General features: G+C 36.7%; 1 protein-coding gene across 4 annotated transcripts in view; it reads left to right on the top strand.

Annotated features, from left to right (window-relative positions):
• smtnb (smoothelin b) overlaps positions 1-21,552 on the top strand; it is an 83,422-nt gene that overhangs the window by 60,117 nt on the left and 1,753 nt on the right. For 2 of the 4 annotated variants that reach the window (XM_051895017.1, XM_051895020.1), the window contains 9 exons: positions 3,269-3,442; positions 4,799-4,874; positions 5,049-5,081; positions 7,161-7,334; positions 8,826-8,888; positions 8,983-9,046; positions 9,498-9,671; positions 9,758-9,878; positions 12,077-12,228. In XM_051895017.1, coding sequence (XP_051750977.1) covers positions 3,269-3,442; positions 4,799-4,874; positions 5,049-5,081; positions 7,161-7,334; positions 8,826-8,888; positions 8,983-9,046; positions 9,498-9,671; positions 9,758-9,878; positions 12,077-12,228 — 1,031 coding nt within the window. Of the gene's footprint in view, positions 1-3,268; positions 3,443-4,798; positions 4,875-5,048; positions 5,082-7,160; positions 7,335-8,825; positions 8,889-8,982; positions 9,047-9,497; positions 9,672-9,757; positions 9,879-12,076; positions 12,229-17,186; positions 17,356-21,552 lie in introns of all 4 variants that reach the window. The other 2 variants (XM_051895018.1, XM_051895019.1) reach the window with 2 other exon arrangements.

Below are 21,552 nucleotides of genomic sequence, written 5' to 3' on the forward strand. Positions count from 1 at the left end.
TCAACGAGCCGTGCAAGAGATACATTGTGATTTGAAGGTTTTCGGCAAAAGTATCCAGGCACGTCTGGAGGAAGCAACAGCCCAGGTTACGCCTGTCGTCGAGGCCATCGCCACCTTACAGCAGGAGAATGCAAGTTTAAGGATTCTGCAAGAGAAGCTTGCAAGGCAAGTAATGGCGCTTTGTGATGCCCTTGGACTGCCTGAACCGAAACTGACCGAAGAGCAAGACCTCGATCCAGCAAATGACAATCCGTCTGATGTTGAAGTGAACCCAGTGCAACACCCTCCTGCCTTTGCTGCTGTTTGCCACACATCGCCTGTATCGTCTCCAACCGGCAGTGTCTCACGGAGCAATAGCATGGTAGTATAAGTATGTCTGTTTTCCAGATAGTTTGCTGAGGCAAGTAATCACTACTGCTCATACGTTTTGCGGTAACGTGAGAGAAAAACAGACTTGCACTGAGAACTAAGCCATATCTTGAGAGCACTTGGGATTGGCTCTTTTGATGTGGGCCAGTTCGGCAAAATAATAGCAATGCCCTGGCACTACATAACACACTTTAACTTTGTGGTTTGTGAAAATGATTTCATCCTGTAAATGAACTGTGACTCAGAAAGATGCATATTTTAAACTCTTGCAAAATTGGAAGCGGTAGTATTTTGCATATTTATGCTTATGAATGATGGAAACTAGTTTTTCCTTCATGAATCTGCTGTCATCATTTGGATGGTTTTCGTTTTGAAAGCATCATTTTTCCACTATGTGTTATTAGTCATATGCACTTATGGTGAAAAATGCAGACTGGAAAATCTGCCAAGGAAACTATGCAAATGTAGGGGTTCGGGTTAAAGCTTTAAGATACTTTAATTGAAGCTCGTGCCATTGCTCTCTCTCTTCAAAAATAGACACACATAAGGCTCCATTGGAAAGGAGTGTAAACTTCCCATAAAAAAAGTCCCATCTAGTATGAATAATCAATTTTGTGTGCATTAAATTATGCTTCAAATAGATTTTATGGCATAGCACAGTACATTTAAAAAAGTAATGAATCATGTGGCCCATTGCTGTCTGATTAATTGAAAGTCTTAGTGTTTGAGTTTGCTTCCAGGAAGAGATTTAATTCAGTCAGATCAGATTTTCCAGGGATCTTTTGATTTAGGGCAAGTTGCGCTCTAGATATAGTACGAGTAGTTCAGTGGGAAGGAAAAAGTTGGTAGTAATTTAATTTTGCGTGCATGTGCTAAAGTGAACATTAGTTTCCTAGATTTGAAAAGTATAGTAAGGTTTGTTTACTGCTTGGAATATGCTTTAGCTGGTCAAAAGTGGGCTAAAACCCACTAGTGTGAAGCAAAGCCTTGCTGATTAGGGATTAGTAAGAGGTAAAAAGATGGTAACTCGCTGTGGCACAAGATTTGCAGTAAGTATACGAGTCTATTTCTGTATGTGTCTGGTGCAGGTCTTTGTACGTGTTTGGTTTAGGATGATGCGCATCACTGTGAGTGGATGCCAAACTCTGGGTCAGTCTGGAAATGGCACTTTTGCATTACATGGCATTGATTTTTTTTATTATTATTTTTTTTTAAAGGGCTGCCAAAGCTAGCACATTACCTTATGAGATTAATTAAATAAGTTAAATTGTTAAATGCATTTAAAAGGGTTAGTTCACCCAAAATTTACCCATAATTTACTCACCCCTAAAGCCATTCTAGGTGTATGATTGTCTTCTTTCATCTAAACACAATCAGAGTTATATCCTGGCTCTTCCAAGCTTTATAATGGGTGTCAATAGTAACCGATATTTTGAAGCCCAAAAAAGCACATCCATCCAGGAGCTTGAGTTTGTTTGAACCGCGAGAGGCGTCTACTCTCACCTAAGCATATGATAGTCCTACATCCTACGTCATACGCCGGAACTTGTGAACGCACCGACAGACGTTACCGGAAGCCAATGATTACAGTTTATAAAGTTATAAAAATGGATATTTTCCTTACAAAAACCCATCACTTTGCTTCAGACGGCCTTTATTTACCCCCTGGAGCTGTATGGATTACTTTTTATGATGGATGGATGCACTTTTTTAGGCTTCAAAATCTTGGTTATTATTCACTCCCATTATAAAGCTTGGAAGAGCCAGGATATTGATTAATATAACTCCGATTGTGTTTGACTGAAAGAAGAAAGTCATATACACCTAGGATGGCTTGAGGTTGAGTAAATTATGTGATAATTTTCATTTTTGGGTGAACTAACCCTTTAATACCCTTAATGCATTAACCTGATTTGGCGTAACTTTGTGCAAGTTGCGCTTTGTTTTGTCTTTGTCTCAAGCATCCCATACCTTGGATATCTAAATTTCCATTCTCTCCAGGTGCTAATGCTCTAAACCCTCTTCATTACTAACCGTCCAGCCCGGCAATCACGTCCACGGCGCTGGCGGTTTGTTGAAGGAGAGATCAGTGAAGAACTGAGTGTGACACGGATGAGAGCGGCAGGCTAAGGCTCTCAGGGACATTCACAGAAATCATTGAGCTCTCATTCCTGTCTAAATGTCAGCGAGCTTCCACGGCTTTTGTGTAAACACAGCTGTAGTCATAGATCAGATTCAGAAACATTCTCTCCCTTCCACCAGCCCCTTTTTCCATCTCCCCTTTCTGCTGTGATGGTTTCACTCACTCTCTGCTCTCTCTTGCCCATCTCTCCATCACTCTGCTCTCTTTGCCCGTTTTATTTTTGGACGAGTATTTTTATTGTCCCTGCTCCTAAATCCTGATGTCAATTGTGTTGCTGTCGATTATAACCTGCTTTAGAGATTAGCTGTTCAGAGTTATAAATGTCATCATTGTTTTAGTGTCATAGTATCAGATCTTAATAGCCATCTGTCTGTCTGTCAGCATTTTAAGGTTATTCTTTCCATACACTTTTCAATAGAATGCATTTTAACACGATATAACGTAAATTTTGTGACCGATCATGCATCTTTCTACAATTGTGGTGACAACTTGTTACAACTTTTGAATGTTGAGCTTGAATTTAGTTTAAATAAGCAGCGTGTAGATTAACTCAGTGTAAAAAAGTCTGAAAGCTTAAAAACAGCAGCTGTGATTGCCAGAACAAATCGCTAATAGCTTTTCCACCTAACGGTTTTTCACTGTAAATTATAAGATGACTTGTTCTTTTTCACTTCCAATTTTTTTACAGTGTACCTTTATATTGTATAATGTATACATGTGTCATGTTGCTGTCTTTCTATCCCTCCACACACACAGATGGAGACGGAGCCCATTTCTCTTGTGGGTGAATCTGTGAGTGAGATGGCTCATGAAGTCCCTGTGCTTCCCAATGGCTCATCCATGACCTCCATCAAAAGTGAGGTACAAAGTGAGAAGCTGACCACAGAGAAGCTGCAGGACATTGAGGACGAGGAGATCCTGGACAAAATGGTACTTCATTTCTCCCACTGACCTTTCGAACACTTATATATCAATTATATACAATCATACAATCTCTTAATTATCTAAATCCTGGCATGTGCCTAAACATCAGACTTTTTCACCTGCGACATCCAATCTGATCTTCATTAATATTTTTTGAGAATTCCTTACTCTTGCTTTAAATAAAATCAGCTAATACTTAAATCTCTTAATAGAACAAAACTGACCAATATTTAAAGGAATAGTTCACCCCAAAAATGACATTTTCCTGATTATTTACTCATCCCCAGGTCATTTAAGATGTATATGACTTTTTTTCTTCAGCTGAAGAGAAATGAAAGTTTTTAAGGAAAACATTCCAGAATTTTTCTCCATCTAATGCAAGTGGACAGGGCTCACTGTAGTACATTTTTGACAGTCCAAAATCCATATTTAGCAGCTTCAAAGTAATCCACAAAACTCCAGCCGACGAACAAGGATCTTCTCTAGTGAAACGATCATCTGTTTTCAGAAAAAAATAAAAATGTATATACTTTTTAACTAAAAATGTTTGCCTTGGCACAGCTCTGCGATGCACGTCCACGAGACAGTTTAGTTCATGAGCGCTCCAGTGACGTATGCACATTCGAAAGGCAGCAAGAACCGAGTAAATAATCAGAAAATGCTCATTTCTGAGTGAACTGTTCCTTTAAATCTCTTAATAGAACAAAACCAACCAATATTTAAATATTTTTGTTGTCTTTGAACGCTCAGACGTGTACCCAAGTCTCTGCAGCTCTCATATATGTACTAGACAACACTATACTGTACAGTAAATACAATAAAGCTACAGTAGATCTAAAATCTGGAGGATTACTTATCATCATTTTATGTAGTATCATATCATATATTGCCCAGCCCTAAAACTTGCTCTATGTTAAGGCATTATTGACATAACAGTAGGACTTTATGTAAAGCTTCTTTGAAACGATGCTTATTGTGAAAAGCACTATACAAATAAATCTGTCTTGACTTGATGTACAAATGTCACCAAAAATTAAAACGATCCAAGATGTGTTGAAACATTGAGGCGCGATGCTCATGTGGGCTACATCAGTTTTTGGCTTGCAACATTCCCTGATCCTGTTCCACCCTCTTCTGCATATAATTCTCCTGTTTTCTCTTATAAAGAAATAGAAAGTCATCAGAATTTGCCCTGTTTACTTTAAATACAAGTTCCTGATGATGCATGATTCATGAATTCAGATTCATTGATTCATTAATTGAGACGTCTTTCAGAAATGCTGTACATGTGAGTATGGAAGTATTCTTTATAATTATATTATTGTTAATTTGTTTGGGTTGGGCTTTCGTTTGATTTCACAGCTTGATGATTGCAAAGATTTTGAAGAAAGGAAAATGATCAGGACTGCAATGAGAGAACTGCGAAAGAAAAAGCGAGGTGATTATTTGTTTTATTGTACAGCACTCATCTCTTGCTCTCCTCTTCTTTCTTTTTTCTCTCTATACTGATGGGTGTCTGTCAACATACAAAGTGACTCAGTTCACAGTTCTAGACAGTCTGTCTTCTTTACTTCCCTATTGTTCAGTCCTGTTTCTCTCTCTTTGCTCTCAGAGGCTAAGCTGGGATGCTCACAGGAGGAAATGGGTAGGGTTTCTGGATTGTGTGTGCTTTTGCCCTGCTGACCCCTTGCTAATGCTCAGGGCCTTAGTGAAGGGTCAGTTAGAGCTTCATTGGCTATAGATTTGGTTTGTATTTGCAGATACGGTACGGAGTTTTTATTCACTGAAGTGCCACGTGTGATCTTGTCATTGTATTAATGTTGTTTGACCATGCATGAAAGTGAATTTTTAGTTTGTAATCATGTGGTACTGCTTGCTTTGTGTTTGCTTGATGAAATGTTTACACACACATGGTGCTATGTTCATCTGTGGTGTAGGGGTGTGTGATATTGACCAAAAAATATGTCCTGTATTTTCTGGAATTTTGTTGATAACGATACTTATACAATATTTTTCTGAATGCTGTGTTTTTGTGCTGGTACCTTGACTGGTTTAGGACTGTCATGGAAAACTGAGTCCCGAAGCCATTTATATTTTGTGAGGTGATAATGAAAAATGAAATCAATGTCAACAAAATCCATTTCTGCACTGCAGAGGTTTCACCGAAGCTGCATTATGTATGTACAGTTTCTAATGCAGCTCAGAGGTGGCATGAATGCATTTACACTGCAATTACAACTGCATAAATGATGTTATGAGATTAATCTTAAAAAAAAAAAAAAAAAAACATGAAATACTTTAAAGTCCCCCTGTATTCAATAAATTTATCTCTTAAAACCTTTGATCACGAAAAGGACATATTTAAACTTTTTTTCCTTTTCTTCCTTAAAATAGCTTGAATGTAACTCTACAATTTTGCTTAATTTAACATTTTATCCCCGCCTCCACTCACTCGCACAAGCTCAGACATCCACTCGGTCAACTTACTGAGGTAAACGCTGCACAATGGTATCGTTCTTTACAACATCGCACACATAACGGTAATTAATATGATTAGCCTTTTGCTTGACTAATGTTATCAAATAGCTAATAATATGTTGCTAATGTTTCACAAACCATGTTCCCGTTTGCCATCTCTTAGTCAGACAGCTGCCTTCTGAAAATTAGCATCCTTAGTGGAGAACATAACATCATAATATACATCATACACCCGATATACTGCTAAATGTACCCGATTTTTCATATCAACAGAAAAATATACCGGGATAATCTGGCTTCTCTTGAAACTCCCTGCTTCAGAGCAGTCATAGTTAATGATATGTGATTGTTTACAAGGTAGTTTGTGACATAAGAAACACCGGTGATTTCAAACCACGTTTTTGAAACTGTCTTTAGATCGCTGCAGTTTTAAAGAGAAAATACTCAGCAATGGTGTTGACTTATGAATTTGCACATGGTTTGTCTTAAAGCATATTAAAAACACCATATAGACATATAAACAAAATTGAAAACTTGATTTTCACCACAGGGGGTCTTTAAATATAAGCTAAAATTGTCAGTAGATGGCAGCAAGTTACTGTCTTAATGAGTGAGTGAGTCATTCTTTCAACTGATTCATTCAAATGGTTGATTCATTGAGGCGAATAGTTCATTGAATCATTCACTCACCCAAACAAAACAAAAACAAAACCTGCTGTCTGTTGCTCGGACACACACAACCGTTCTGCTTTGGCTTTGTTTGGAACTGTTTTCTTTGGCAAAATAGTGCAAAAAAAAAAACCACTATTGATAATATTGTTTTTAAAATGTAACTTAGGATATTAACCACGATATAGTACTTTGTACTGTTGTATAAAATCAACATCACGATTTGCAGTCATGTTGATATTGGTGAAAAACAACAACATATCAGATCGCACATCATTAACTACAATTGCGATATCGTAGACAATATCACACACCCCTACTATGGTGTTAATCTAAGATGTTAGCACTATCACACAAGTGTTATGAAAGTGAACGTGATAGATTCCGAATTGTGTGATTTCTGTCACGAAAGTTGCAAAAATCTTGTTTTCAAACAGGTTTCTTGAACACACTCCCTAGTCACATAGTCCTGCCCATTGATCACTGGAAATGTACTGATGTGGTCTTCTCCCTAATTTCTCTTCCCTCCTTCTTTCATACATCATCCTGACGTTGTTCGTTTTGCCCGTGTCCTCAGACCAGAGAGAGAAGGAGAGAGATCTGCGTCTGCAGGAGCTCAGACAGCAGCGGGAGGAGAGATCCCAGAAAGCCCGGGTGGGTGCAGGCACCAGTGAAGTGGTGATGAAGAAGGTTGAGCGATCCAAAGATGGCTCCACTATCAGCCAGATCACCAATCGTGTTTCCCATTCAGGTACCACAGCAGTAATGTAGTGACCTCTTGCTTCATTTTATTTTTTTTCCTACAGTCTACTTGTAAAGTTCAAGGTTCAAGTCTTGGTTTCTTGCTCCAAAAACAGTTTTTAGCATGCACGTACATAACCGTATCATCAGCATACATCTCATAATTAACAGTTGATGCACAAACGTCAGGCAGGTCATTAATATACAAACTGAACAACAAAGGACCCAATATTGAGCCTTGGGGGACACCAACAGAATTAGTAACCATTTGTGAAGTCTTATTGCCTACCCGGACACACTGTTTTCTATCAGCAAGGTATGATCTTATCCATTTAATTACCTCTGGTGAGAAATTATAATTGTATAACTTATTAATTAAAATCTCATGATTTACTGTATCAGAATCGTGTTTTAAATCTAAATATACAATTCCCACCACACCTCCTTTGTCCAGTTTAAATTTTATATTTTCTAAAAGGATGTAATGAGAATGGAGTAGTATTCAAATGTGATATTATCTGTTCAGAAATAAATTTTTCTGCAATTTTAGATACTAATTGGTCTATAATTACTAATAGCCATGTGATCACCTGATTTGAACACTGGTGGAATTATTGCAGTTTTCCAAGCACTTGGAAAAACACCTTCATTTATAGACCAATTAACAATTGGGTTAATGGGTTAATACTATCAAAATACACATTTTTTTCCCTGATTTTTAAAAGTATTTTAATGAGGTATGACCATTTACAAAAAGGGTACATTGTAACATCTATTGTGTTTCAGGTCAATTTATCTGGGTATCAACTCAGTTATTCTGACTTTTTTATCTATTGGTTTGATTTGTCTCAAAAATACTTTTGTTTGTTAAATATATTTAATCTCTTTCTCATACCTAATTGTGTTTGAAAACATAAATATGCACTAAGAAACACTGTAAACAGACAAAAGATGATATAGAAATAACAAATCAACTATATTTGGACCGTTTGAGAAAAAAATGTTTTTTCTGTAGTTCACGTAAAATGTGAAATTTCAAAAATGTCTTAATTTAATAAATAAAAAGGATTAAATATAGTAATAACATGGTAATAACACAATAATATCCAAAATTTAGCTCATTCATTCATTAATAAGTTATTGACCAGATGCAATATGGTTTTAGTTAAAATATTAAGGTATGACTTTTTTATAAGCTCACATTCCATCAGGTCAGAACTGACCCGGGAATGCAAAAGGTGCCTGCAGTTTTTGAACGCATTAGGAAGGTTAAGACTTCTATGCTAACAGCCTGTCATGCAACTAGATGACCTTTTTAAAATGGGTAACAACATTTTTTTTTTTTTTTTTTACGCTGCCTGATCCTCTTGGCTGTTAATGTCATTATCCAGCTCAATTCAGTTCAAATTTAGTTTTCATCCAATAACATCAGTGCAGTTCAATCGATAATATTATTGAGTAAACCTCTTTTGAACCCCACTGTCATTGGTTGTGTGTGCAGATGATAGCGGCAGGACGTCCCGCAGCACTATCATGGAATCCAGCTATGTTCAAAAGACAGACAGTGAGTTGATTGAACTCTTTTTGTATTCTGTATTTAGTCTTAATTTCTATCAGCACCCATACCAAACCCTCCTTTCTCTTTTCTCTTATCTCAGAGGGCTCAATGCAAACAAAATCCTACAGTTATTCCAGCACTACATCCACTAGGAAGGTTGGAAGGTGAGTGTTTTAAAGTCAACATGAATTCAAAAATGACCTTATTTACTTTTCTTTTTTGAGCCGGGTGTTATTGTGCACGATTATGCAGATCATTTTTAACTACAGTAATGCATATAATGTAATGTCACGTAAAATCAAATCGCATCCTACGTACACTATACAATTCAAAAGTTTGAGGTCAGTAAGTGTTGTTTTTAAAAGGAAATTAATAATTTTATTCATCAAGGGTGCATTAATATATCATAAGTGACAGTAAAAACATTTATAATGTTAAAAAAAGATTTCTATTTCAAATAAATTTTGAACTTTCTATTCATCGAAGAATCCTGATTGATGTATCATAGTTTCCACTAAAATATTAAGCAGTATTCTGACTATAAATCCTTGTTAAAAACAGAATAATTTTGGTCTTTTGTAATACTTTTTTTCTCTATCTCTATATTTCCTTCAGTGTTTTTGACCGTGAGGACAACACGTCTCGCAGCTCAAGTAGAACATCAGCTCTTGAGCGCAGACAGGCTGAGAGATCAGAGCTGATGAGGGCGCAGACATTACCCAAGACATCTGCCGCACAGGCACGAAAAGCCATGATAGAGAAGCTTGAGAACACTGGAGGCTCTGGAGGGTGAGCACATGGTTTTCAGACAGCTTCAGGCTCTTTAGCTCACAGAAGTACCACCTATTCAGCAACATTTCTCTTTCTGCCTGCAGCAACTCTGCAATTACTCAAGTAAACAAGGTGCAGCGCTCCACAAGCTTCGGTGTCCCCAACGCAAACTCCATCAAACAGATGCTGCTGGACTGGTGCAGATCCAAGACCCGTTCCTATGAGGTAACAGGAGAAAATCAGTTCCTGACTGAAAAATAAAACCTCAATCATCATTTGCTTACCCTCAAGTCGTTCCAAAGCGCTTTGGACTTTCTTTCTCCCATCGAACACCGTTATTTAGCGTGTGCTTACAATTAAAAAGTGAATGAGGTCTGGGGCTGTTTAGCTCCAAACATGACAAAGCACCACAAAACTGCCCTAAAAACAGTTCTAGACTTGGAATATAGTGCATTAGTGTGCTGTATAAAGCCTTCTGAAGTAAAGCAAAAGCTTTGTGTGTTTCACTCATTTCTGAGTTCTCATTCATGTGCTATATTATTGTATACTTACACTACTGTTCAAAAGTTTGGGGTCAGTAAGATTTTTATATATCTATAATATATATATATATATATATATATATATATATATATCTATAATATATATATATATATATATCTATAATATATATATATATATATATATATATATATATATATATATATATATATATATATATATATATATATGCTTCATCCATGAATATATATTCATATTCATGGATGAAGCATTCACAATGAGACCAGTAACATGCAACATATAGGGTCAATTTTGAATTTTGATTCAACTTTAGTCTGTGAAAGTGTGCATGACATTCACAGGTCATTGTAGGGTTTCTTTCGCACAAACAGAGGAAACTATATATAATATATAATTTTTTTTTATTATTTTTTTTTTTAAATAATTTAATACATTTATTTATCAAGGACACACTAAATTGATCAAAAGTGACAGTACAGACATTTATAAAGTTACAAAATATTTCTATTTCAAATCAATGATGTTCTTTTGAACTTTCTATTCAACAAAGAATCCTGAAAAAGATTTCCACAAATATATTAAGCATCACAACCATTTACAACATTGATGATAATAATAATAATAATAATAATAATAATAAATGCTTCTTTAGCAGCAAATCAGCATATTGGAATGATTTCTGAAGGATCATGTGACACTGAAGACTGAAAATTCAGCTTTGATCACAGGAATAAATTACATTTTAACATATATTCACATAGAAAACAATTATTTTAAATTGTAATAATATTTCACAATATTACTGTTTTTTTTTTTTTTTTTTTTTTTTTTTTTTTTTTTAGGGGTGTGACGAGACCATTAGCTCACGAGAGTGAGATGAGATTTTTACACCGTATTTTTAAGAAATCCTCAATGACGAACTATAAAAATAGTCTGCAGGTGCATTTGAAATGTTTTAACTAATCATCTTATAATGAATGTCATTTCAGTTCTACTTTCTTAGTATGAACTGAATCCACAATTGATCAAAGAAATAAAAACAGCATAAATAAAAATGAATAACAGTTTTCTCTTAGTCTTAAGTGCAAACAATAAGTGCAACCATAATCAAAGTACTCTCTCAGTATTCAAAGTGCAAATAGAGACGACATTATTCTTCAAGCATGATACAGAGCTGAGAGATGCTTACAACTACACAGCCCAGCCTAAGATAGCTTTTATATTGAGAGATATTTGCATGCATCAGGGAGCCGTTTTCAAAACGCAGGGAATTGAATTTGCGTTTGAATGCGTGTTCGCGTTTTACTTTTACTTTCGCTTTCGCGGTTGCACGTACTCTGTGAATAGGGAGCGGTGGTGCTGAGTGCGCATTCTACAAGATCAGACATTTGTCAGGCGCTTTTGGGCTCTGTTGTGCATTAAATCCTCTGCCATGGTCTTGTCAGTCATCTTTTCACTTACTCTCGTCACGTGATCTGATTCATGATGATGCACTACGCACAGTGCTGCAGCTCGTGTTGGATGAGCTGGATGGGACTGAAGTGACCATTATCCAACTGAATTAAATGGTTTTTGTTTCTATAAAAAGCAAAACAACAGTGGAGGCGTAACATATTCTATCCAAACTTCACCCACACACTCCGTCATGGCAATACCACGAGACAGCTTTCCGCCTCTATGAGAAATCTCGTCACATTGAAATCTCGTGGCACGAGATCTCGTCACACCCCTACTGTTTATACTGTATTTTCAATCAAATAAATGCAGCCTTGGTGAGACTTCTTTCAAAAACATTTAAAAAATCTTGCCAACCCCAAACCTGTGAAACGGTAGTGTATGTTCTTCCTGCTAACCGTTGTTCTCTGTCTCCATGTTTTTTCTCTTTCCCATGTGTCGTGAAGAATGTGGACATCCAGAACTTCTCCTCTAGCTGGAGTGACGGGATGGCGTTCTGTGCTCTGGTGCATAACTTCTTTCCAGAGGCCTTCGACTACTCCAGCCTCAGTCCCAGCAACCGCAGACAGAACTTCGAGGTGGCCTTCAGCACAGCAGAGTGAGTCCATACACTCATATCACATGATGAAACACATTCAAGAATTAAGACCTATAAAATGCCAGGCAGGAATACAATTCTGAATGTTTGCACTATGGGGCGAATTCACTAAACAGTTGCAGCTTTTGATTATTCACAGACCACCGGGAGTCCAACTTTACCAGGTGTATGTTCTTGGTAAATGTGTTTGTTCAAATGCATTCTTCCATGAACTGATGCATTGAATGACAATTTACATATAGAAAACTCCCTTCAATGCAAACAAGGCATTTCAGAAACATTGGCCTTATTCAATTAATGTGTTGCTCTTACCACAGATGGTAAGCTGGTGTGAACAGATTCTCTTGTTCAAGGAGCGCCTTTGTACATTGTTTTAATGACATTAAAACTGGGCCAACATCCAGACGTGTCACATGCACTTTCTGCATCTTAAGCTGAAGTGTCTGGATGTCACAGTGGTGGAGCGATGCTGTACAGTCACAGTAAAGTCTGCCAGATTGAGGTGGTCTGCTGCACCCTCTACAACCTACCACTCAGAACCAGTTGGAGAATAGAGCGCAACAGTTGGGTTCCGGAAGAAAAAAAAACATTAATTTTCTCCATAGGGAAATTGATTTTTAATAATAACTTATAAAACTTTAAATACAGCCTTACTGTAAGCTACAAGGTTGTTAATCGATGGTATTTGCTTCTGTTGAAGCCATCAGCCCACGTTATTTCAGCTTATTTTTCAAAATCGTGTTTAACAGCAGAATTTGTGGTGGAAAAACTACATTACCCATGATGCTGTACAGAAAATTCCACCAATTATAGTCTCAGCAAACAAATCATACCAATATTTTGCAATAAAAAAAAATATTGTTTTTATAGATATAATCAACAGTTTTAAATGCATAGTTTTATATTTCTCCATCATTTTTAATTCGATTATGCTGTTCACAGTGCTTCATGGGATTGTAGTCCTTTCCCTCACTGAAGCCGTTGAGTACACGGTTTTGTATTTTTGTCCGATTTTCAAATACTTTTTTGCTTCAAATCAAAGTTTATAATGTTGTGATTCTCCTTGTAGCTGGTTGGATTGTTTCATGGCTTATAACGCTTTAACAAAGACTTTTTTTTTTTAAATCCTTATGGGAGAAATAAATGGAAAAAATACTTCTGGAGCCAACACCGCTAAAAAAAAAAGTGGGCAGGAACTGTTGCACTCTATTGTGCCATGGAATCATTTTGTGAATCAGATTTTGAAACTATGCCAACAGCGTGTGCAATTGATTTTTAGTGAATTGCCCCATGTTTCTATTATTTTCAAACCTCAAATAACACACTTAGGCAAACTCTGGTGAGATTTTTTTTAATGTTTTTGAAAGATGCCTTTTCTGCTCATCAAGGCTGCATTTATTTGATCAAAAATACAATAAAAACAGTAATATCGTGAAATATTATTGCACTTTAAAATATCTGATTTCTATTGTAATATATTGTAAAATGTAATTTATTTCTGTGATACAAAGCTGAATTTTCAGCAACATTACTCCAGTTTTTAGTGTCACATGATCCTTCAGAAATCATTCTAATATGATTATTTGCTGCTCAAGAAACATTTCTGATTGGAAACAGCATTTATTTTGAATTAGAAATCTTATGTAACATTATAAACATCTTTATTGTCACTTTTGATCAATTTGATGCATCCTTTCTGAATAAAAGTATTAAAAAAATCTTACTGGCCTCAACCTTTTGAATGGTATATAACATCAGTTATTGCTCATAATCCATCTTGAATTTTTATGTCATCTTTTTGTATTGTTTTGTTTCTGAGCCTGTTTTAATACAACCAAACCTATTAACAAGTTCATCCGATCTGCATCTCCAGTCCTCTGAGATTAATCATCTTTTAATAGCTGTCATTTCCTTAAGTCAGGTCCACTTAAATAACTAAACCCTAATTACTAGCTTTTTAAGTGATTTACATTTCTCCTCTGCTCCTTTTCCATTTCCCAGTAACATAACATTCATGCATTTAAGCTCCTTTCTAAATGAGAAACGTCCAGCTGAACGCTCAGATAGTGTCTGCTAACGGAAGAGCAGAGAATATCCTGAGAATAGGCCTTAACCTGCTTCCTCTTTCATTACCTTTGACCTGGCTGGTCTGTGTCCAGGTAATTCCAGTTGACACTTTCTTGTGTCATCTTCCTTCACCTGACTGTGAACACTGGTTTATCTCACTACCCTGGCTGTCGTCATCATTAAAGGCACCATCTGTAATTGCTTCATTTTGCGAGTCATTAGTGCTGTTTGGCCTGAAGGTGGATTCAGTCGTTTTAGATGCTAGTTCACGACTGCAGCGTTTAGCTGTCTCAGCCAAATCCCATGAGTCTTGGTTGTCCTTGGTAAAATACGGTTTCATTTGTTAACGTTTGTTCACTACATTAGTTGACATGAACTAACAATGAAAATTTCCCTTTTGTAACACAAACTGAACCAAAGAGAAAATGCAATATAGTATAAATTTAAGTCCCTGTTTTGAAACAAAGCAAACAATCTACAGGTCTGAAAACACTTTAAATGTGCAGTAAGTGATTTCTGAGAAACACAGCTGAAAACTGAAATCAACACCCAAACAAACAATTTTGTGAATATTTGCTAGAAATCTGTTCTGTGTGCTGAAAAACAAATTGTTTGTACATAGTCCTGGATATGAAAATAGGAGGAAAAAAACAAAGAGGATTGAACTGAACATTTCCCAAAAGCATCATTAGCCAGCTATGGTTCCATTGAACTCTGTAACGAAGGAACTTAGTTCCAACCAACCTTTTGGGAAACACACTACACTCTTGTAGCCCATCAGTAGTAGTGGGCATGTCCACTCATGATGGAGGAGAAGAGAGAGTGAGCAACAGGGAGATTTGTAGAAAAACTGTGGAAAGAGAGAGAAGTGACATTACATGAAGGCCAAGTATGGTAATCCATGCTCTAAATTTGTCCTCTGCATTTAACCCATCCAAGTTAGTACACACACATTAGGAGTAGTGAGTAGTGGACACACACACATATACTGCAAACCATGGACACACACACCCGGAGCAGTGGGCAGCCATTTTGCTGTGGCACCCAGGGAGTGATTGGGGGTTTGGTGTCTTGCTCAAGGGCGCCTAATCATTTCCTGTCGGTACTGAGAATCGAACCCGCAACTTTCGGGTTACCAGTCTGACTCTTACCATTAGGCCACAACTGCCCTCTGAAACATTATCAAAGAGGAATATAATTGGAAAAAGAAGGGCCATAATCAGGCAGGAGCTTTAGGACCCGTGTTAAAGGGGACCTATTTTGCCCCTTTTTCCAAAATGTAAAATAAGTCTCTGGTGTCCCCAGAGTGTGTATGTGAAGTTTCAGCTCAAAATACCCCACAGATCATTTATTATAGCATGTTGCCACTTTTGGGGGGTGAGCAAAAACGTGCTGTTTTTGTGTGTGTGTGTCCCTTTAAATGCAAATGAGCTGCTGCTACCGGCCCCCTTTCAAGAAGAGGGCAGAGCTTCTAGAGCTCATGCTCTGGCATACTGACAACAACAAAACAGGACAATCTCACGCATTGAAAATGTCAGAAACTGTCAATTATATGTTCGAACCGGAGTCAGACAATGATCACCATAAGAGCTAAATAAAACAAGAAGTGGGCATTAAAATATTATCCATAATATTTTGCATTATCATCAACATACACAATGAATTAAACAAAAACACTCATTACAGCTAATAGTAAACATATTTATACAGACCTTATGCATTTTCAGGGGTGCTTAATAAACTGGTAAACTTTATATCTGTAAATAAACTCAGATGAACTGTGATAAAGTGCGCACTCTCCCTTTCATTACTGCCGTATCCAGTATCGCTCCGGAGACTTTAAGCTGGATCATGAACAGTTGGTACTGATCCATCCTTGAGTAATAACTTTTTAGCAAAACCTGTTTTGTATTGCCCCTCGTTCACAAAGCAGTCTGGTGTAATATGATTCACGCAGACACAAATGAATTTAGGTATATGGGGGCGTATTCCCTTCAAAAACAAAAGTAATCCACTGCATCTTCAGCAGCTCAGATATTGTGAGTAAATGAAGACTCTTATGTTCACTCTTACGTCCAACAAGAAGTTGCTTACAAGATATTCTTGTCGCTACAGTTGCCCCAACCTGGAGAAAATGGCGGACTGTGTACAACTCGCTCAGGGTGGAAACAATGCTAATACGGCAGAGTCTGTCAGCAGTCGTGGGCGGGGCCTGAGCAGTATGACATCATACTGCTCAGAAAATAAAAACGGCTTGTTCTATGAGACTGTTGAGGTTTTATGGGAATTTAAAAAAGAGGAGTTATTTTGGGGGCGGAGCAACGAAGGGTGTGTTTGTTTGGGTGTCAAATTCAAATATCAAGTGTTTCTCAGAAATTGCTTACTGCACCTTTAAGTCTCTGAGGTTGTAGTGTTTTTTTACAAGCAGTAACAGATGTGTGCCTTTAAAGAGTGCAGTCTCCACTGCTCCAGCATGAGCCCGTCACTGAGCTTCTACAGACACTCAACAGGCTGTTTTACAGTCAGACAAACTGCGTTTGTCTGGAGCTGAAGGGTTAGATGTTTAGTAGTCACTCTTTGCATTGCTGTTATTGTCCCCATAATGTATGTTCTTATTCACAGGCACATTAGCATAATGAGATCACCAAATGGACGCATTGTTGCTCTATTTGATTTTGTTTGTCTTTGCACATGTATTTGTTGTGATTGTAAGGCATGAAAACACTGTCATCACAGAGTTTAATGTTGGCTTTTTGATTTTGTCTTGTGTGTCTCATTTGTCTCTCCTCACTGGCCCTCATATTTCCCACTCGACCTGTTGTTTCTACGTCCTTTCTCTATCCTCTTTTCTTCCTCTGTCCCTCCCCGTGGCCTTGTCGCCGTGAGAGTAGGAAGCTGGCAGACTGTCCGCAGCTTTTGGATGTGGAGGATATGGTGCGGATGCGGGAGCCGGACTGGAAGTGCGTGTACACGTACCTCCAGGAGTTCTACAGGGGATTGGTGCAGAAGGGCTTGGTCAAAACCAAAAACTCCTCCTAGGGTCAAAACTCAGAGCAAACGGTGAGAGTCAGATCAAACGCAACTCGGCCAATCTTGGCACTGGCAAGAGGGCTGGATTTGAGCCAAACATGATGGAATAAACAAACCTTCAAACACTTTCTTTTATCTTTAGTGAAAATACACTGTGGATGTAAGTGAAAGGATTCAAAATAATCAAATATAAATAGTTTTCTTTCTGATATATTTAACTTTTTGGTTCAAGAAAAAAAGATCTGAGAGCAAAGTTATTATATTTAACTGAAACTAAAACCATTAAAACCATTTTCGTTACTTGGGTGGGGGGGGAATCAAATACTTATTTAATTTCAGCTAGCTGTCAAGGCGACATTTCTCATTTAGTTTAATTTGATGTACTAAAATAAACAAAAACTGCAATAAAAAATAAAAACTGTAGACAAAAAAAAAAAAAAAAAACAGTGAAATGAAAAATGTAAAAATAAAAAATAATTTAAAATAAAGAGTTCAGATGCAAAAGCCGCTAAATGACTCCTACGTCAAAAATGAGATAATGATATTGAGCGAATGCTTTCCACACGTAGTATACTTTCATCAAATACTTTTGCTTCAAATCCGCTAAATCCCAGCAGATTCCCATTGAGAAATACCGGTTCGTTGGCAGAAACCATTAAACGCCACTTCTATTTGTCAGCAAAAGTCTCTAAGTCCAAAGAAGAACCAATTGAAAGATGCAAATCGAATGATTTCAAGATGAATGACAGTGTGCGTATGACTTAGAGGTTGCACCGACTGGTCGACTTTAATGCTCTGCCATGACGCTTTAAGCAGGACGTCGACTAGTCGCTGGTCATAGCCTATAGAGGGTGCAACAGCATAAGAAATCTTTGAAGTCCACATTTACGCTCCGTATCCAACAATTAAAATGACAAATAAATGCATACTCCAAGGGCGTTCCCCAAGATATGTTTGATTGTACCATCTGGATGCTCAATATTGACCGGATGAATGCACGTTTTAAACAACTTATTGTACAGGTACGTTAGTTGCCATTGTAAACTTCGCTGCTACATTACGCACACACACAGACAGCGCACAGATCACGTGCAGATAGATCGCGCACATACAGAATCATTATTGTCAACGCTTTCTGTGATTCATCAATAAATTAGCTTAGAAACTGAAAAGTTCTAGCATATATTTATTAGTAACTATAACACACAGCTTCACTATCAGTAGAGACATGTTTTTTAAAACTGATTTGAACTTAAGCACCGCATATTTTGAACGACACTGCAAAAGACGCAAGATGCGAACGCAACGGTCATATACACATTTACATAGAAAAACAATGGGAAAAGTAGCTCACTGGAATGGAAAAACGCATTCTGTGTGAACGGCCCCTTATTTGTTCATTAATGACGTCATCATCGACTAGTCGACATGGACTTGACTTTAATCACGCAAATGTCGATTTGAAATCTGAAGTCGTTCAACCCCTAGTATGAGCCGGCTTTCAATTGCCGAGCTGCAAGTTTTTATCACGTTTTGTCCATCGTTACAGTGGCAATGATAGGATTTCACGACTAGCAAGTAAACACAACAGTTCATTTTGCTGCTGTAAAACTGAGAGAAACGGATGTTTTATTATGTCTTGTTGTCCAAAGAGGTGGACTTAGAGGTTTTTGCGAAAAAAGCACACATGGACAAAGACAGTCAAATTTGTTTAATACCAATGAATTTAAATACAAGTGACATTTTTGAAAATAAGGCATTTCAATAACTGACTAATAACCTTTTCATTGCCATTTAAAATGAAACTACTGAACCTAAACATAGGAGCCTGGTAAAAAAAAATGCTTATTTTAAAAGAAAACGTAAGGCAGACTTAGAGATTTTTGCATCTGAACTCTTCAAATATGAATGAAAACTAATATCAGCGCATATATTTAATTATGTATCACATGAAGCCATATCGCAATATTGATTTCATTTTGTTATATTGTGCAGCCTAAGGTGCACTTGTTAATTTATTTACTCATTATGTCTGAATTGTACTTGAAAAATGTGTTAAATCATATACACTCACATGACTGGAAGACTCATATCAACAGCTTAATAAAAGCTGTTTTATTTCACATGGAGCAGAATGCATTGTGGGGGAAAACATATTAAGATTAAAACTGTCACACCGAGATGCATTGGATTCAGTTATACCACACCTAGACATTCAGCTTAAAAGGTAAGGCCTTTCGGTCTCACATGCGCACCATGACAAGGTCTTTATCAGCGTGCTGTTTGTCAGTTTCTGACGATTAGCATAACAAAATATTGTGCGTCTGCCAGCTCGCCCGGTTTGTCGGAGGGAAAGCATATGAAACGACAAACTGCACTGAAGACGCTGATGCCCAAACATGGTCCTGCTCTTAGACATGTGAAATGAGGAGTCACGACGAGACGTTCTCAAATACACTGGTTTAGCTAGCGCTTTAAAGAGCACATCAGACACAAAACAGAAGCAAACGGTATTCTTCTCTTGTTCTTGGCACGTGTTAAATGTTTGCTATCACAAGATTTCTCTTTTGCCTTTACAAGAACCTTGAATTAAAAAAGTAGCAGAGAGTAAATTATTCAGAATTCAATACAACTTAAATCTGCTGCAACATGCCGTCGGTTACCACAGACCATCATTTCTCATTTTGTTAACACAAGCAAAAAAAGTCTGTTTACAGTAATGCACTTATAATAGAGCAGTGCATTTTGGAGTGTTTAAAAACAAAAACTGTGCCAAGGACCCTCACATTTAATATGAAAATATTTATTTTATATTCAGGCAAGGTTCCTAACACACAAAAATAGACCCATTCATACTATGTGAGGAAAAATAAGCATGATATTTTTGAGAAAGCTTTGTTTTCTTTCACAAAACTATATGCATATCTATTTTTGAGTGTTAAAATATATTTTGTATTTTTTTTTTCCCCCTTTTAAAATTTCCACACACCCCATTAAATTTATGCATGGTTCCTGCTATATAAGAAAAGACGGAAAAGCGTAGCGCCAGATCACAGTCCAAAAAACAATACTATAACAGTTTCTGGTGGTGCATAAATCCAAAAAATAAATCCAAGATCCAAGATGGTTCCTGCTATATGAAATAGCACTATATTTTTATGTAGACCCATTTATACTTGATAACCAATTTCATCATGCTAGTCTTATATTAACACACATAATGTTTTGTGATTTTCAAAACTGTGTTATTCCAGCGCAGTGCCTCGTTGCATTGTAGGTGCATTTCTATAAACGGGTCAATGACGTGACGGGTCTTTTTTTTTTTTTTTTTTTTTTTGTCAAAAGGCCTTAATAATAATAATAATAGTAAACAAAGATAGAACATCCAAAGTATGTAAGGTAGTACAACTAGATATCTTATTGAATCCAAAAGGTTTTAATTATATTTTGCTACATATAAAGGTATTTTAAAGATTCTGAAGTGTCAAAAGGTCATTTGGTTTAACCGTCCAAAGGCCAATACAGCCATTTCATTTGTGATTAAAATATCTTAAATGTAATAAATGTATATATTTTTTTATTCTGGCATGATTTTATAACATCATATATATAATGCAAAACGGTATTAAAATTATGTGTAGAAGTCGTTGCTTTGTTATGAGAAAGAATGTCCGGAAAAATGAATTTCATTAATGTCATTTGGAGTAACCAATATAAAGGGACCTTTTTGGATCAAGTCACACGGTCAATATCATGTGACAGGATGTGACATCATTCAGACACCTGCAAAGGACCACATGGTTGTGAAACAAAGTAACTAACTCTCTTTTAACTATTTGAAAAATTTATGTTTTCACTTGATCATACGCATGTCCCGAAACATCAGGTCATTCAGTACAACCGTTATAAAACATGGAAAATGTTGTAATATTTTAAAAACTTGTACTAAATATAAAATGTTTGATTGTCCTTTTGCTAGCTAGATATCAGCCTGTTAGCATTGTTTGAAAATATTGTCATTCGGTATAACCAAAAGTGTCATTCGGTAAAACCAAAATTTTGGTTACTTTTTTGGTGACAAATTTTGTCCATCTTGTAAAAAAAAAAAAAAAAAAAAAAAGAAGACAAAATCAGTGTTAATTGATTATAAAAACCACATAATCTCATTGTTAACACTTAATAAAACTTCAAAATTAATTGTATCTCCATTATGTTTTTTTTTTTTTT

This window comes from Ctenopharyngodon idella, chromosome 5 (genome assembly GCF_019924925.1).
Source record: "Ctenopharyngodon idella isolate HZGC_01 chromosome 5, HZGC01, whole genome shotgun sequence".
NCBI classification, from domain to species: Eukaryota; Metazoa; Chordata; class Actinopteri; order Cypriniformes; family Xenocyprididae; genus Ctenopharyngodon; species Ctenopharyngodon idella.